Source organism: Jaculus jaculus, chromosome 12, assembly GCF_020740685.1.
Source record: "Jaculus jaculus isolate mJacJac1 chromosome 12, mJacJac1.mat.Y.cur, whole genome shotgun sequence".
Classification (NCBI taxonomy): Eukaryota; Metazoa; Chordata; class Mammalia; order Rodentia; family Dipodidae; genus Jaculus; species Jaculus jaculus.
Window position 1 is genome coordinate 43940420 of NC_059113.1, and position 19389 is coordinate 43959808.

The window sequence follows — 19389 nt, forward strand, 5'->3', positions numbered from 1 at the left end:
TAACAGTGACTGTAATGAACCCAGTGAAAGGCAAGGATCTAAAATGGTGGGACCGTGTTGCTGGGCAGACTTCAAGGGATTTATAGCTGCACTAAAATACATGCACAATTTTAGGTGTTTATGAACTATTTTTTTCTGAAAAGTGTAATAAAATTTAAAATGAATTTTAGAAGATAAACACAAGAGACACTTCATTAAACACAGAGATTACATTGCTGGAAATCATCATGATCAACTACAGAAGTGCCATAAATAGTTTTTATTTTTCCAGAATGGTAATAATAAATATACTTTACAATGAAATTCTGCTCAAGGTCATTATATTTAAATCAGACATGTGCAAAGTGCTACAAAAATTTGTATTACTGGGCTGGAAAGATGGCTTAGCGGTTAAGTCACTTGCCTGCAAAGCCTAAGGACCCATGTTCAACTCTCCAGATCCACATAAATCAGGCACACAAAGTGAGGCAAGTGCTAAGTGGCACATGCCCACTAGGTGGTGGAAGCCTCTGGAGTTTGATTATTGTGGCTGATGCCTTGGCACACCAGTTCTCTCTGTGTGTCTCAAATAAAAATAATAAAAATTTCAAAAATCTATAATACCTCTATAGTAACTAAGTTAAAAAAAAACAAAAATCAAAAAACACAGGCCTTTCTGATCATCATGTAAGAGTACAGTCAGTGAGGTCAAACATGAAGAAATAGTTGATCATTTAAAAGTAATTCTTCAGCCTATGTCTCTTGGATATTTTATTTTTTAAATGTTTTATCAATTTGAAAACAGAGACAGTGAGAGAGAGCACAGAATGAGCACACCAGGACCTCTTGCTACTCAACTGAACTCCAAATGCATGTGACATTTTGTGCATCAGGCTTAAGTGTGTACTGTGGAATTGAACCCAGGTCATCAAGCTTCGCAAACAATCACCTTTACCCACTTACACATCTCTCCAGCCCTCTGTAAGATATTTTAAATGATGCAGTTATTTCTCATGTATATGGTGTCATGGTATAAAGTGAAATTTCCCCTATTGGCTCACATGTCTGAACATTTGCCCCATAGCTGTGGCCTTATTGAGCAAGGTTGTGGAACCTTTACAAGGTGGAGATTTGCTGAAGTTTTTATTTTTTTTATTGTTTTTATTTTTTTATTTTTTTTAATTTTTATTAACATTTTCCATGATTATAAAATATATCCCATGGTAATTCCCTCCCTCCCCACCCCCACACTTTCCAGTTTGAAATTCCATTCTCAATCATATTACCTCCCCATTACAATCATTGTAATTACATATATACAATATCAACCTATTAAGTATCCTCCTCCCTTCCTTTCTCCACCCTTTATGTCTCCTTTTCAACTTACTGGCCTCTGCTACTAAGTATTTTCATTCTCATGCAGAAGCCCAGTCATCTGTAGCTAGGATCCACATATGAGAGAGAACATGTGGCGCTTGGCTTTCTGGGCCTGGGTTACCTGACTTAGTATAATACTTTCCAGGTCCATCCATTTTTCTGCAAATTTCATAACTTCATTTTTCTTCACCGCTGAGTAGAACTCCATTGTATAAATGTACCACATCTTCATTATCCACTCATCTGTTGAGGGACATCTAGGCTGGTTCCATTTCCCAGCTATTATAAATTGAGCAGCAATAAACATGGTTGAGCATGTACTTCTAAGGAAATGAGATGAGTCCTGTGGATATATGCCTAGGAGTGCTATAGCTGGGTCATATGGTAGATCAATCTCTATCTGTTTTAGGAACCACCACACTGTTTTCCACAATGGCTGGACCAGATTGCATTCCCACCAGCAGTGCAGAAGGGTTCCTGTTTTTCCACATCCCCGCCAACATTTATGACCATTTGTTTTCATGATGGTGGCCAATCTGACAGGAGTGAGATGGAATCTCAATGTAGTTTTAATCTGCATTTCCCTGATGACTAGTGACGTAGAACATTTTTTTAGATGCTTATATGCCATTCGTATTTCTTCCTTTGAAAACTCTCTATTTAGCTCCATAGCCCATTTTTTGATTGGCTTGTTTGATTCTTTATTAATTAATTTTTTGAGTTCTTTGTATATCCTAGATATTAATCCTCTATCAGATATATAGCTGGAGAAGATTTTTTCCCATTCTGTAGGTTGCCTCTTTGCTTTTTTCACTGTGTCCTTTGCGGTGCAAAATCTTTGTAATTTCATTAGGTCCCAGTGGTTAATCTGTGGTTTTATTGCCTGAGCAATTGGGGTTGTATTCAGAAAGTCTTTGCCAAGACCAATATGTTGAAGGGTTTCCCCTACTTTTTCCTCTAGCAGTTTCAAAGTTTCCGGTCTGATGTTAAGGTCTTTAATCCATTTGGACTTAATTCTTGTGCATGGCGAGAGAGAAGAATCAATTTTCATCCTTCTGCAGATATTTATCCAGTTTTCAAAACACCATTTGCTGAAGAGGCTGTCTCTTCTCCAATGAGTATTTTTGGCATTTTTATCGAATATCAGGTGGCTATAGCTACTTGGGCTTACATCTAGGTCCTCTATTCTGTTCCACTGATCTACATGTCTGTTTTTGTGCCAGTACCATGCTGGTTTTGTTACTATGATTCTGTAGTATAGGTTAAAATCAGGTATGGTGATACCAGCAGCCTCTTTTTTGTTGCTCAGTATTATTATAGATATTCGAGGTTTTTTGTGATTCCAAATGAATTTTTGGATTGTTTTTTCTATTTCCATGAAGAAAGCCTTTGGAATTTTGATAGGGATTGCATTAAATGTGTAGATTGCTTTAGGTAAGATTGCCATTTTCATGATATTGATTCTTCCAATCCAGGAACAAGGGATGTTTCTCCACTTTCTAGTGTCTTCTGCAATTTCTCACTTGAGTGTTTTAAAGTTCTCATTGTAGAGATTCTTTACTTCCTTGGTTAGGTTTATTCCAAGGTATTTTATTTTTTTTTTTGATGCAATTGTGAATGGGAGTGATTCTCTGATTTCATCCTCTGTGTGTTTGTTGTTAGCATATATGAAGGCTACTGATTTCTGTGTATTTATTTTGTATCCTGCTACATTGCTGTAGGTTTTGATGAGCTCTAACAGCTTGCTACTAGAGTCTTTAGGGTCCTTTATGTATAGAATCATGTCATCTGCAAATAATGATAACTTGGTTTCTTCCTTTCCAATTTGTATCCCTTTTATGTGTGTCTCTTGCCTTATTGCTATGGCTAAAACTTCCAAAACTATATTAAATAGAAGTGGGGACAGTGGACACCCTTGTCTTGTTCCTGATTTTAGTGGAAAAGCTTCCAGTTTTTCCCCATTTAGTAATATGTTGGCTGTAGGCTTGTCATAAATAGCCTTTATTATATTGAGATATGTTCCTTCTATTCCCAGTCTCTGTAGGACTTTTATCATGAAGGGATGTTGGATTTTGTCAAATGCTTTCTCTGCATCTAATGAGATGATCAGGTGATTTTTGTCCTTCAACCCATTTATGTAATGTATTACATTTATAGATTTGCGTATGTTGAACCATCCCTGCATCTCTGGGATAAAGCCTACTTGGTCAGGGTGAATGATCTTTTTGATATACTCTTGTATTCTGTTTGCCAATATTTTGTTGAGAATTTTTGCATCTATGTTCATGAGGGAGATTGGTCTGTAATTTTCTTTTTTTGTTCTATCTTTGCCTGGTTTTGGTATCAGGGTGATGCTGGCCTCATAGAAGGAGTTTGGTAGAATTCCTTTTTTTTCTATTTCCTGGAAAAGCTTAAGAAGCAATGGTGTTAGCTCTTCCTTAAAAGTCTGGTAAAATTCGGCAGTGAATCCATCCGGGCCTGGGCTCTTTTTAGTTAGGAGATTATTGATAACTGTTCGGATCTCCATGTTTGTTATAGGTATATTTAAGTGATTAATCTCATTTTGATTTAATTTAGGTAGTTCATATAGATCAAGGAAATCATCCATTTCTTTCAGATTTTCATACTTTGTGGAGTATATGCTTTTATAGTATGTCCCTATGATTTTTTGAATTTCTCTGGAATCTGTTGTGATGTTACCTTGTTCATCTCTGATTTTATTAATTTGTGTCTCTTCTCTCTTTCTTTTGGTCAGATTTGCGAAGGGTTTATCAATCTTGTTTATCCTTTCAAAGAACCAACTCTTTGTTTCATTAATTCTTTGGATTGTTCTTTTTGTTTCTATTTCATTAATTTCTGCCCTAATCTTTATTATTTCTTCCCGTCTACTAATTTTTGGTTTGCCTTGTTCTTCTTTTTCCAAGGCTTTAAGGCGAAGCATTAGGTCGTTTACTTGCGACCTTTCTAATTTCTTAATATAGGCACCTAAGGCTATAAATTTACCTCTTAGAACTGCCTTAATTGTGTCCCAGAGATTTTGGTATGTTGTGTTCTCATTATCATTTGACTGTATAAATTTTTTGATTTCCTTTTTGATTTCTTCATTGACCCACTCATCATTTAGTAGTGTATTGTTTAGTTTCCATGATTTTGTGTATGCTCTATAGTCTTTCTTGCTACTGATTTGTAGTTTATTTCCATTGTGGTCAGATAGAATGCAAGGAATTATTTCAATTTTCCTGAATTTGTTAAGATTTGCTTTGTGTCCTAATATATGGTCTATTTTAGAGAATGTTCCATGTGCTGCTGAAAAGAATGTATATTCTGCAGCCTTTGGATGAAATGTCCTGTATATATCTGTTAGGTCCATTCCTTCTATGACCTCATTTAGTCCAGATGCCTCTCTGTTTATTCTTTCCCTGGATGACCTGTCAATTGATGAGAGTGGGGTGTTAAAGTCACCCACCACCACTGTGTTTGGTGTTATCTGTGACCTTAGTTCTAATAGTGTTTGTTTGACGAATTTGGGAGCCCCCATGTTAGGTGCATATATGTTTAGGATTGTAATGTCCTCCTGTTGGAGTGTGCCCTTAATCAATATAAAGTGACCTTCCTTATCTTTCTTGACTAACGTCGGACTAAAGTCTACCCTGTCTGATATTAGGATAGCAACCCCTGCTTGTTTTCTAGGCCCATTTGCTTGAAACACCGTCTTCCAACCTTTCACCCTAAGATAATATCTATCCTTTGTAGAAAGGTGAGTTTCTTGGAGACAACAAATTGTAGGATCCTGCTTTTTAATCCAGTCTGCAAATCTATGTCTTTTCGTTGGGGCATTGAGACCGTTGATATTAAGAGATATTATTGAAAGGTGTGTATTTATGTTTGCCATTTGTGTGTGTGTGTGTGTGTTACTGGTTCTACCTGTGCTCTCTTCTATTAACTGGTATTTGAGTATAGCTTGTTTTTTTCTAGGTTCCTTATATGTGTGCTTTTCCTTTTGTTCAGCATGGAGGATTCTATCAAGTATTTTCTGTAGAGCTGGTTTTGTCTTCAAATACTCCTTTAACCTGCTTTTGTCATGGAATGTCTTTATTTCTCCATCTATTTGAATGGATAACTTTGCAGGATAAAGTAACCTTGGTTGACAGTTGTTATCTTTCAGAACTTGGAATATATCACTCCAAGCCCTTCTGGCTTTAAAAGTTTGTGTTGAATAATCTGCTGTAATCCTGATGGGCTTGCTTTTGTAGGTAACTTGATTTTTCTCTCTAACTGCTTTCAATATTTTTTCTTTGGTTTGTGTGTTTGGAAGTTTGATTATAATATGGCGAGGAGAGGTTCTTTCTGGGTTTTGTCTGGCTGGGGTTCTAAAGGCTTCCTGTATCTGTATTGGCACCTCTTTCCCAATTTGGGGGAAATTTTCCTCTATGATTTTGTTGAAGATGCCTACTATGCCTCTGGAGTGGAGTTCTTCTCCTTCTACTATGCCCTGAATTCTTATATTGGATCTTTTCATAGTGTCCCGAATATCTTGAAATTCCCACTCATACTTTTCTATAAGTTTGTCTTTCTCTTTGTTGGACTGCATTAGGTCTGCCACCTGGTCTTCTAGCTTAGATATTCTGTCCTCTCCCTCATCCATCCTACTGGTGAGATTTTCTACAGAGTTTTTTATTTCATTAACTGTGTTCTTCATTGCTAGTGATTCTGACTGGTTTTTCTTTATTATTTCTATTTCCCTATTTATGTCTTGTATTGCCTTCTTTATTTCAATAACTTGGTGTCCTGCCTCTTCTTTGATTCCTTTGATTTCCTCTTTGATTTCCTCTTTGATTTCTTCTTTGATTGTTTTCATGTGTTCTTTGACCTGTTTGAACATATTTATAATTATTCTTTTGAACTCTTTCTCAGGCATTTCCTCTAACTCTTTCTCACTGGAGGACATTTCTGATGCATTAATACTTTTAGGTGAATTTATATCGTCTTGCTTTTTAGTGTTTCTTGTGTTATAATGTATATATTTTTGCATCTTGGATTAAGTTAATGCTTGGATTTTCTAGCTAGCTGTGTATTCTTAGCTGTATCAATTGATTTGATGTAATATATTTTCAGGGTAGGACCTTAAGGTATTAGGTGTGGCTCTTAAGACTCTCAGAGTATCGACAAAGATGTTCTTAGGGGTTGAGTTTCCCTGCTATAGGAGTATTCAAGCAGGCTGAGTGGAATAAAATACAGGTAGATTCTAAAATTTAACTAAACACTGTACACATTCAATCAAAAACAGCCCCGAGTATGTATGCAAGAGTAGTTATTATAATGACCAGATCCTCTATCAACAAAGAGGTTTAGATTTCTGGTCTGTTGATGGGATCCAAGTCAGCTTGTGACCAAGTGAGACCCTTCCCAGGTGCAATCCCAGTTACCTTGGATGATTTTGGTCTCAGTCAAGTTGCTGCCTGGGTCGTCGGGCTGCTGTTCTGATTTCTGGAGCTGGGCACTTGCTTTTCCTACGGGGCAAACCAAGCCGCTGCTGCTGCCTCTGCTGCTGCCGTAGCTGCCACCGCCGGAGCCACCACCGCTGCTGAAGCTGCCGCTGCCATGTCCACCGCCGCTGCTCCCCCCCGAAGCCGCTGCTGCAGGATCTGCCACCGCTGCCGCTCTTGGGTCCGCTGCTGCTGGGGCGCTGGTACCGGTGCTGGAGCCGCTGATGTTGCTGCCGAACTCTGCTCCTGCTTGGGTCCCGCTGTCAGCCCACGTTGGTGTGGCCGGGTCCCGGGCCGCTGCTGTGTTCGCTGGAGCTGGGTTCAGGCGTTGGGGGAGGGGAGGGAGCCGCGGCTGCTCTGGTTGTCTCGCTGCTCCACGTATTCTTCTACCTCGCGGTCTTCTCCCCTGCTGCTCGCTGCTGCTCTCCCTTCATGTTTCCCGAGTTGCGGAGAGCGCAGTGTGAGGGGAAGCTCCCACACCTGGCTTTTCCTGCGGCTCGAGCCGAGAGTCTGGCGGCTTTCTGCTGCGCCGCGGCTGTGGCGGTTGGCCGAGCTGCTGGAGCCGCTTTTCCCGCCTGTGCAGGCTCTGGATGCTCTATAACTCTTCTACTTCTCCGCTGCCACCTCAATTTCCTATACACCTCACTTTTTAGTAAAAGTGTGTATTTTGCTGAGTTTTTTTGGTCTTTTTTCCCCCTAGGCTGCTTTGGCGTGGTACCTACGCTGCCATCTTAACCGGAAGTCTTTTTAATTATTTATTTATTTATTTGAGAGTGACAGACACAGAGAGAAAGACAGATAGAGGGAGAGAGAGAGAATGGGCGCACCAAGGCTTCCAGCCACTGCAAAAGAACTCCAGACACGTACGCCCCCTTGTGCATCTGGCTAACGTGGGACCTGGGGAACCGAGCCTCGAACCGGGGTCCTTATTCTTCACAGGCAAGCACTTAACCACTAAGCCATCTCTCCAGCCCTTGCTGAAGTCTTATAGTATTACCTGCTTCTTGTTTACCATCTCTGCTTCCTGACTGAAGATGTAATATATAATTTTATATATGCTATTATACATTCCTTTCTAATATGGAAATTATCCCCTGGAGCCATAAGTCAAAATAAACCCTTTCCTTCCTTAAGCTGCTTCTTCTCAGGAATTTTCACTGATCATTCTGTAGCCAGAGGGATCTTTAGTTTTTCAGACAAGATTGTCTTTGCTGTAAGCATTCAGCATTTTTTTTTTTTTACTCCAAACTCAACTGGAACCTTGATAACCTTTTAGATAAAAGATTTTCTTTTTCCAGTGTGAGCTTCCAGGGGTTACATGCTGGCTCTAGTTATGTAGCAATCTTTCTCCAACTCTCTTTGTGCCAAGGATTTGGCTTTGGCTCACACAGGGGAAAAGGGAGTTTCCTTTGCTCTAATTCCACTCACAGCAAGAATCTAACATTCTCCATGATTACCTCCTTCTATATGAAAATGGAGCTTGGTTTGCCTTGTAATTATCTTGTTCTGGTTTAATTGTGTTTCTTGATCTTTGCTAGGAGAAGGGCTATTGTAAGCACTATGTCCTCTCACAGTTTTCTACCTAAGTACAAGTTATGAATATCTACAGTTAACTGTGTTCATGTATGTGAAGAGAATGATATATAGCAAGCCAGGAAAATGTTATGCATCTATAAGGCAACAACCTAATAAAATCAAAGCATGTATATGGAAACTGAGAACACAGTAAAGCCTTCCTGTTATAGTGTTACTTCCTCTGATACAATAGCAAAATTAAATATGTAAATATTTAAGAAAGAAAACAATGAATAATTAATAATCAATGAGACAACTATGGCAGCATAGTATGGTGAATGGCACATGAATGTTGTGGGTATACCTCTGTCTATCTTGAAAATTCTCAATAAACATTGTTTGGGGACTGAACACACAAACAGAACACCAAAAAGCATCTGAGGATAAAAAATCTGAGGACAGAGATGGACATGAATGTCAAAGTCCACTTTAGATTGTCTTTGCTGAGAAGAGAGTAGCCACTTTCAGAAATCTATGCCCAGTGTGATTCTTATGTTTCCAAGAATGGTCTGTATCAGTTTTGTTTGAATATTCAATGACATCAATCATATGGTGAAGTCCCTGGATGGTGTGAGGAGGGTTTTCTCTTTGCAGTAATGAATGCGGTAGCTTTTGTTAGCATGTCTGTGCGTAGCTGCATTTCTATAAGAACAATATCCAGTCCCCATAGGAGGACTGACCCTGAATTATTGCCAGTACAACAATATTGGAGCCTAAAAAAGCACACAATTCTGCCACTTTTCATGATGTGGATGAACCTGGAGGACATGGTTCCATTAAACCAGACACAAAAGAAAAACAGGACTTGATTTCACACATGGTATAAAAAATTTAAACAGCCAAATCGACAGAAATAGAGAACAAAACAGTGGTTTGCAGAGGCAGGTGAGAATGGTGAGTAAGAGGAGAGCTGGATCAGAAGTTTAAAACTGCTGCCACCAGAGTAGCTCAGAGGGTGCAAAGTGTGTGAGATGGCCCAGCACACAGCACTGGCCTGCAGTTTGAGGAACCCAGAGAAAAGTCCCATCCTATGTGTGGGCCATGCTATGTTAAAAAAAAAATAAAAAATAAAAAATAAATAAACACTTTACGTGTTCTCACACACATAAACAAAAGATGTTAGTGTTTTCTACCATAATGACCAAGTCTCTGTCTATTTGTATCCCAAATATCATCTTGCATACCATAAATATATAAACGGTTTGAGGGGCTAGAGTGATGGCTTAGCAGTTCAGGTGCTTGCCCGCAAAGATCAAAGACCCAGGTTCAACTCTCCAGAGCATAGGTCAGCCAGATGCACAAGGTGACAGATGCACACAGGTGGTGCTGGCAACACAAGGTGGCACACACTTCTGGAGTTCGTTTGCACTAGCGAATGCCCTGGTCTGCCAATCCCCCCCCCCAATTTCTCTCTCTCATTAAAAAAAAATAAATTATGGATTGGACAGATGGCTTAGCGGTTAAGGAGTTTTCCTGCAAACCCAAAGGATCTTGGTTCTCGGTTCGATTCTTTATGGCCCACATAAGCCACATGCACAAGGGGGCCTGTGCATCTAGATTTCGTTTGCAGTGGCTGGAGGCCCTGTTGAGCCCATTCTTTCTCTCTCTCTCTCTCTCTCTCTCTCTCTCTCTCTCTCTCTCTCTCTCTGTGTGTGTGTGTGTGTGTGTGTGTGTATGTGTTTGACACAGTTTTTTCATTAAAAACCCCTAAATTATACCTCTCAAGTTAAGTGAGTTGAAATCAGAAAACACATAGTTATACATAAAGTCTTATTGTCTTCTAAATGTTACAGTGACAAATAAGCAACTGAATTTGATTTGAGAAATATTGGCTTTTAGTTTTTCAAACACTGAAAGATTCTGGATTATTACTGACTTATTTAGGCAGTGGGAAAAGAGGAAGGCTGACAGTTGTTTCCCAAGGCATTCACAGTATGACAGTACCTGAACCATGAATAAAGCCCCTGAGCATCCCTCTATAAGTTATAGGCACTCATCATAAATCTTCCTTGCTCGTGTAATCAGACCATACGTACAGTAGATAATTGTCTTTTTTTTTCTCTTTTAACAAAGATTTTTTTCCCCCATCAAACTCAACATAGCTAAGTACTTCTTAATACAAAGTTCAGTTTGAGCACATTTAATTAGCTTTGGAAAATCATGATTAGTTGCCTTTGGAGTGAAATAATTTAATCAGTATTTTGCTCACACTAACAGTTAAGGTGGAACTTTCAGCAGACATTCAGATGCCTATGCTGATGAAGATAGGGAAGTTTCATGGAGCTCTGGAAATTCAGAAGCACGTATACCAAGACTGCCTGGGTCAGGTCAACAATTGTCTAACGTCTTTGTGGGGAGCCAGAATGATGGCATAATGTAAATGCATTGTATACTACTCAATGTAAGCAACATCTCCCAAAACACCATCTGTTATGGTATGGATCCTAACTGTTTCCCACAGGCTCACGTGTTTGAGCACTTGTTCCTAATGGTGGCATTGGTTAGGAGTCTATAGATTCTTTAGAGTTTTTAAAAATATTTATTTGCACATGTGTGTGTGTTACAGGATCTCTTGCCATGGCAGAAGGATCATTGGATGTTTGCTTTCCTTTTTGCATCTGGCTTTATATGGGCACTGGGTGAATGAACCCTAGATGTTAGGCTTTGTGAGCAAGTGACTATAGCCACTTAGCAATCTCCCCAAACCTAAAATCACCAATTTAAAGAATGTTGTGTGAAAGTGGTGAATGTATCTGGAATTTTTTTGCAATGGCAAGAGGCCCTGGTGTGCCCATTAATTCTCATATATTCTCTCTGTTTTCCTTTCTCTCTCTCTTTTTCTTTCTGCTTACAAGTAAATAAAAACAAATTAAAAAGAATCTGTGGCATCAGAGATATACTCATAAATTCTGTATCCTGAAAATAAATACTACATCATACTTCTTCTAGGAATGTGTAGTTTTTTTGTTCTTAATTTTTGTGGCCTAATATATATCCCATGCCTTTAGCATCAGGTTACAGTTCATCTTTTCAAGTAAATGATGGGAGCTGTTGTAGTTTTAATGTGAAATGTTCATCAGACTTGTGTGTTTGAACACTTGATTCTGAGCTGGAAAGGTTGTGGAACCTTTAGAAGATGGAGACTTGTTAGAGGAAGTGGGGTGGAACTGGGGAATTGGGGGTGGGCCTCTAATTGTTATAGCTTGGCCCAACTTTCTGTTTATCCTCTGCTTCTTGACTTCTTGACTGCTTCCTGAATGTAATGTGATCACCTGTTCTCCTGTTCCTACTGTCACCCCTTCCCAACCCCCAACCAAAATGGACTGTATTATCTCAAATGGTGAGCCAAAGCCCATTCTTCCTTCCTGAACCTGCTTGTCAGAACTTGGTCACAACCACAAGAAAAGTAACTAATATTGGAGGCATTACTCTTTTAGATTGCACTTGATTACAATTTGAAGAAGAATCATGTCTCTCTGAGATGATATTTATTTCCAGATGATGTGTATAGATGGAAAATGTTTGAATATTTTCCTCTTTTCTCAAGTATAGGTTTATGATTGTTCAATGAAAGATAACAATTCCAGTGTGCCTATACTTCATAAAACTAATGAAGCTTTGAATTCAGCAAATGCAGAAATCTGCAGAAATGCTTAATTCTACATGTGTAAAAGTCCATCTGTCCTCTATGCTCTCTGGGATTGTTCCATATTGTGGCGGATGTGTGTGCTGTTCCTGAGGTGCAGGCCGGAGCAAGTATCCAATCATGACCACTCAGCAGCAGTCCTGGTGACGAAAGCATGCCCACAAATCATCCTGGTTGACCCAGGAAATCTATACTTAAAGTACAGATAATCTTTTCCTCAAGTTGTTTCTCACAGGGGATATGATATTCACCCTTCCATCCATAGAAGCCCAGTAGTGAACACAATATACAAAAATATCTGATAGTGTTTCACAGAAATTAATCAGGGACAGTAACTAACACATCCTAATGCCATCATCTATAAGGGACCCACCCTTGGTTTCTTCCTGAAGTACTTATTAACATACATAACATACATAATCAAGCAGCCAAATGGGGTCTTCAGTCAATAGCTCTGATTAGAATACAAGAAACGGAAGTAGCTTTACTGTAGTTTTATATTTCATAGTGAAATGAAACAGGGAAAGTTAGTGAGAAGAAAAGCTGATTATAATAATAGGGTCTGGGATGTTCACATTTCTTGAAAGAGCACTGTGATGTACAAGGATATTTCAGACATGTGGCATATCTGTGGCACATGTGGTTGTGCTGAAGAGCCAAACATGCTTCTCACAAGCAAGATGTATGCCACCTGAGATTTTCACCACTGGTGACCGACACTATGACTCCAGCACAGGCTGCCCATGGCCCTTTAAACCCTACAGGAAGGCTTCAATTCGAGATTCTTTCATCCCATTTTGTCTGCAGTGGTCTACTCTTCCTAACCTGTACTAACCACAGGATAAATGTAGCCATCAGGAAGGGTAAGAGAGGGACAGAGATGATTTTCCACACTCTTGACTCTTGCATGCTTTGGTTTGTGCTATTTCTTTAAAGCATTTTCTCAAAGATACTTCTCCAGTGGGCTGGGAAAATGGCTCAGGTGTTAAAGGCATTTACTTGCCATCTGCCAGCCTGTTAATTCCCAAGCCAACTACATAAATTAGACACAAAATGTGGCAAAAGCATCCAGTTTGTTTACAGTGGCAAGAGGCCATAAGGTATCCACCCCTCTACACCACAGACACACACACAAATAAAATATTTAGAAGAGGATGTTTTCTCCAAACCTCTTTGTAAGAACAAGGTAGCTTTACATCTCATACCAAGTACATTCAAATTTCTTTCCTTAAACCTAATGCATATTTTTAAAATATGATTATAGTTGTTACATGATAACACATTTTAGACCAGGAGGGGAACATGGCCTTTCTTCATAAGGTTTGTATATTAACTGGAATCTCTTATCTATACACAGAAGAGAGCTAAACAATAAATTTACAAGGGGCTCCACATGGACAATCCCACAGCCATGCAAAAGGGTCCACATTCTGTTCTGATTCAACCAGGGATCAATGACAACAATGGGGAGATTATTTAACTCTTAGTCTCCAGCTCACATCTGTACTGTGCACTGGATAATAATACTTGCAGGTTGGTTGTTAGGAGTCAAAGATTTCATGAATAACATATAAGACCTTAAGACAATGCCCAGAATTTAGTAGAAACTCATTAAGGCCAGTTATATGGCAGATGTCAGGACATGGCACATTTTCTTTGATTTGTAAAAAAATAATTTTTGTTAAGGGATTACATGAAAACACCACATACTCAGGCTGGAGAAATGGCTTAGTGTTTAAGGTGCTAGCTTGCAAAGCCAAAGGACCCGGGTTTGATTCCCCAGGACCCATGTAAGCCAGATGCACAAAGGGGCACATGCATCTGGAGTTTGTTTCCAGCAGCGGGAGGCCCTGGTGCACCCATTCTCTGTTTCTCTCTATTTCCCTCCTATTTTTATCCCTCAAATAAATAAAAATAAAATATTCTAAAAAACCACATACTCTACTTTGAAAATATAAATCAAAGACAATCATATGCCACATTTCAGAGATTATCTAAGGGTCTAGCTGATTAAATATTAAATATGAACTCCAAATATTTTAAATATCCTATATGTAGTATAAACAGATATGCATGTATACCTGTATGCATAAAAGTATGAATTATGTAAATTAACTCTGTGTATACACATGTCTACATGTGCACATAGGTATGCACATAGGTACCCTAAATAGATTGAAAGACTAGAAAGAGAAATTACATCTGGAATAAACATGCACACACTTTTTCACTATCATTCCCCAAACAGTTCACTATAACAAGGATTTACATGTAATTTCAACCTTATTAGTAAGGGAAGTACTCAAAAAGATTTAAAGTACAAAGGAGGATATGTGTATGTTGCATACTGATACTTGCCACTTTATGCATAAGGGACTTCAACACCTGAGGATGTAGTCCCAGAGGTCCTGAACTCAATCCCACACGGATACCAAGAGAAGACTATATATTATGCACCACCCCTAGGAACCACTTCCTGTAGCAAGTTTCCATCTCCTGAAGGAGAAAGCCCAACTTTCCAAAACAGCTCACTACCTGAAGCAGACCAAGTGTGAAAACACATGAGCCTATGGAAACATTTCATATTCACATCACAACATCAGTTTCTGGGATTGGTATAACATATACATATTCATTTATATAAATTTATTATCTTTTTCTCTCATTAGGATCTTTTGGAAGCTCACATAACTGCTTATTATGACCTTTCTTGTTTTGCAGATCTCATAATATATCTTAGGTACACTTAATTACACAGTGCTCCCATGGAACCTGACACACAGGTCAACCAAAATGATTAGTTTAAGTAACAGTTTCAACTGAGAAAACATACACACATATAGTCATTCTTGTTTATATGTGGTATTTTCATACATGGTTGGCTTAATAGTTAAACTTCATTCTAAACACACAGTGCATAATGTATATCTATTCATCATTTTGTCAAACTATTAGACCCAATATATTCATGCCACTAGCCTTCACTGGTATGATAATGGCACTAGCATGAATCATATTTTCAATGATCCAAATCTAGTCTCAGTAAATAATTAAAATGGAAAGAAATGAGATGCAGACATCTGCTTTGCAGATTTGTACCAATGCAGCAAGAACACAGAGTAAAGCCATTATTTATGACATTCTCCATCTGCACAGACCTGAGGGTGAAAGAAACTGATTTTATTTACCATGGGCTTTTACCATTTATCAGAGCAGAAGTACTTTCTGTCTCCTGAGATTCAGTCTACTCATATACAAATGAATGAAAGCTTTAAAATGTTTAATTCCATTGTAGCATGCAGGAATTAGTCCAGTAGTAACCACATTTTCTGACTAAGGAACTTTTGGGCTTTACTCTGCTTAATTTCCTTAGTTGGTGTTAAGAAAACACCCTCCCCAAGACAAATTAGAAAGGTTCCCCAGCTTTTGGATTACCAAGGAATGTTAATGAAATGTGCAGACTTTAACTCTTGCAAATAAATCTAATAAACAATGAGAAGAAATCAAACACTTGAAGTTTGATGTGATGCTCAGAGAAGTATATGGAGGATTTTCTCTTTTATGGTACATGCTATGTTTATTTCCCTGTGTTACTGAACCAATTGTGTCACATTCACATATTAAAACCAACTTTAAAATGCAAATTGGCTCTTTGCTGTTTAAATCCATTTAATTGAGTATACCATAACTTCTTTACACTAGAAACAATTGTGTTATTTTACATTTGTATCATCGCTTTAAAGTAGTTTTACCTCTGGATATATGTTTGTAAACTGAAAAGCTCAGACATTTAAATAAATAAATGAAGCTAGCTTATGTCCTATAATATCGTGTTTCAGTAAGCACCAGTTAGCTACCACAGTGGATGTAACATCAGCCTTGAAAAGCCTAATGTTTTCTGGTCACTGAAAACCCTTAGTCTCTCATTCCTTTGATCTACTATCTATGCCTTACGAAGAACAGTCAGCACATTTTGGCTGGCCAGAAGATAGCGAACAGTGGCATCTTGATTTTCCAGCATCTAAACATATTAATCATGGGACTAAGTACCCTGTGGGCTAGGAATTAGAAACAGATCTTTTCTTTTAGAAACCCTGAGCCTCTACTGCTTATGTCTGTGAGCCTGCCCAAATAAGTCCACTCATTCCTTCCTCTGGCTCTCATCTGTATAATCCTGATACTGTATGTATACATACCTCAAAATATTATGTGAATTGATTCTGTAAGTGCTTGCAGCCAGGCCTGGAAGGCAGCAGGACCTCAAGATGATTGAGGATAGCAAGTCTCACCATGGAGTGTATACTGATATATGCATCTAAAGCCTCCCACGCCATGAGGACCAGGATGTAAGGCTGTCTTATCTGTTTTCTTTTCTTCTTCAGAGGTAAACCCAGCATGAAGAAAAGTTTTTAAATACAGTCTAATTTCTATGAGAAAAAAAATCAGCAGAAAAATGCCCTATTATGACTAATGAACTTAGCAAATAAATCTGGTTGTTGCCTGGGGACAAGATTGGAGTAGACACAAGCCAGGATTATCCCAGGGGTGACTGGTGACATGCTGTGGGCTGAAGGCAGGTGCACATGTAGGTCTCACAGGCAGTGTTCACATAGTGTGAAGAAGCAGTGGGTAAGGATAGATTTAAAGAGAATGTCAATATTTCCATACAAATTTCCCTTCCACCCAGTGAGGGAGGATCAAAGCTTTGTTAGGCTCAGAGCAGGTTTCTCTTCACCTCTCACTCTGCCACCTCTGGACCTCACTCTGGCCATTTCTCTGAGTTATGAGGTTTCTCATGTTTCCTCTCCTCACATTCTCCTGGCTTACCTTAAAACTAGTTCTAGTGAAACAGACAGAGCCTTCAATCCACACAGCAGCATGGAGCTGAGGACCTCCAGGAAGATTCTTGAACCCACACACTGACTTGAAAGAAAATGGACCAATGTGTTGGTCAAAGTGCAGTAAATATCATCTTCATTTTTTATAATGTAAATTAAATAAATAAGAAGCATGAAACATGTGAACTTTTCAATATGGACTTAGAAAATTTTATAAAAATAAAAAAATGATGAAAATGAATTCAAGGAAAATAAAACCTAGGAAGAACCATAAAGTATTTTCCATAAACATATGGATACTTATAACCATGGAATTAAAAATTTTAAACATAGGAAAATAAACAAAACAGCAAAATAAACTAATTCTATCATTGGAATCCTTACATATCATAGTTGCTGTTGTCACTAACATAGAGTAACATTGTATAGGTGTTATTATTATAATATTTTCAATGATTAAGGGGAGTTTAATATACCTGCATTAAAATTCTTGTGGTAGGAATCATGTGTTCATATAACTTCAGCTACACATTATTCTTTTTTCAGACTATTCTCTTTTCAGACTAGAGTTTTACATGAATCTAAACCTCCTATTCTTGACTCTTGTAAAAATATTACTGTATACTTCAAGCAGATTTATGGAAAACTTACCCCATTTGAAAATTGCTTTCCTTACTAATCAATACTGTGTTCAAAGTCAGTTGTATGCACCAAAATTAAGCACCGCTACTAATTTCAAAGCACCCCAAATCACAAAGAGGAAAAGCGAAACTTTCATATTAAACAGTGTTTAACATCAAGCAGAGAGGGTTGTGGCTGGGGTCAGGATCTCATCCCCTAGGGTCATCTCCCCACATGGAAAATGAGAGCCAGAACAAGACTTAGTGTGTAAATTACATGGTATAGATAAGGATGGAGACAATGGGGTTTGTTGGCTAATGTTCAAGAGTGCATGACTCATTTTGCATGGTTAGAGTTGTATCCCTGGAAATTGTTTGTGTTGCAAAGACCAAAGCCTCACACCATGGGCTACAGCCCATTTGTAGGGTAGAAGCCAGAGCTCAACTACCCCATCCAAGCCTGGTAAGTGGAGGTAAGTACACTAGATGCTTACGTTTGCATGCAGGTGGCTTTCCTCTGTTACTCCACAGCCCATCCTCCTGACACACAGCAGTTGCTTGTTGGCTGGTCTCCAATTTGAAGCCCTTGTTACATTCATATGTCACTTTACTATCCAAAGTGAACTCATTGCCTGTAAATGAGCCATTTCCTGGAGCCTCTGGGATTCCACAGGAGACAGCTAGAATGAAACCAAAAGAAACACGGGATTACTCTTACCAGATGTTATTAATTTTGTTCTTCCTTTTCATTGCAAAGAGACTTTGGTTGGTGAGATAGCACAGTGGGGTAAGGTGTTTGACTCTCAAGCACTTGATATACAGGCCTGTCTTTTCCTAGGAAGACTGTACAGAAAAGAAGAACTAAAACAAGAAAAAAAATAAACAAGTGAGACATGAGAGAATTCAGTATAAACACGTTAGTCTTAAATTTAGTTTCTCTGGTGTAGGTATACCTACCATCTCCAAGTTACAGGGCAAAACAGAGAAAAGGAGTCAGGTAGTAGAGAGCCTGATGGTCCCAGCAATCAGATGACTTAGACAGATGCAGTTGATTAGGAATTCTTTGCAGTCACTAAATTAAGGACTTTCTTTTACTCAATGAACAATAATGCTCTTATTTATTTACATCATGGATTATCCTGTTCAAGTTGGAAGGACTGGGAGAAAACAAAACCACTATCTTTGTAATGAAAACAATTAACAGCTAACATGAGTATCTGGCATTGCCCCAGTAGCTGGCTACAGCCTGGCCTGAGAGAGAAGTCTAATGACTCCCTGCAAATACTGGCTTTTGCCCTGCCAGGACTCTGGGTTGGCTGCTGGATTTTTGGATTATGTCTTGATACATTGTTTCTTTACTTCATTATCAAAACATAAAACAAATACAATGGGAAATAGCTATCAAGGAATATTTAGTACTAATACAAAAAATTAAACTTTTGGAAAACCCAAGGTTTTAAATTTGCCCACACATTTAATTTTATTACTAGTTATATCTGCCATCTGAAGTGTGTGTGTGTGTGTGTGTGTGTGTCAGAGAGCACCTTAAGCCATTTGCACTACATTTGGATAAAAAGCAATAGTTATATGAACATCACTTTGGCCAGAATATTCAAAATAATAAGCAATCACCTTTTATCTTCAAAAGCCATTGTTCTGCCAGGCTTTCTTCCCAATAAAAAAGCTGAATATTCACAAAAACGTTCAGGAAAATTAAATTCGGAAAATGAAATATGCTTGATCATTTTAATATTGTTTGTGTCTTACAATGTTGCAATACCTCTTTCCCCCACTGTCTTCTTCATTTTTTTTTCCTCAGATAGCATGTGTTTGCATTCTTCATATCAAGCCCTCTCCCCTCATTACAC

The 19389-nt window shown here is 38.5% G+C and overlaps 1 protein-coding gene across 4 annotated transcripts in view; it reads right to left on the reverse strand.

Annotated features, from left to right (window-relative positions):
• The window catches only part of Csmd1 (CUB and Sushi multiple domains 1), a 1843561-nt gene that overhangs the window by 70996 nt on the left and 1753176 nt on the right, over nt 1-19389 (reverse strand). For all 4 annotated transcript variants that reach the window (XM_045131039.1, XM_045131041.1, XM_045131040.1 and 1 more), the window contains one exon: nt 18016-18201. In XM_045131039.1, coding sequence (XP_044986974.1) covers nt 18016-18201 — 186 coding nt within the window. The remainder of the gene's footprint in view (nt 1-18015; nt 18202-19389) is intronic.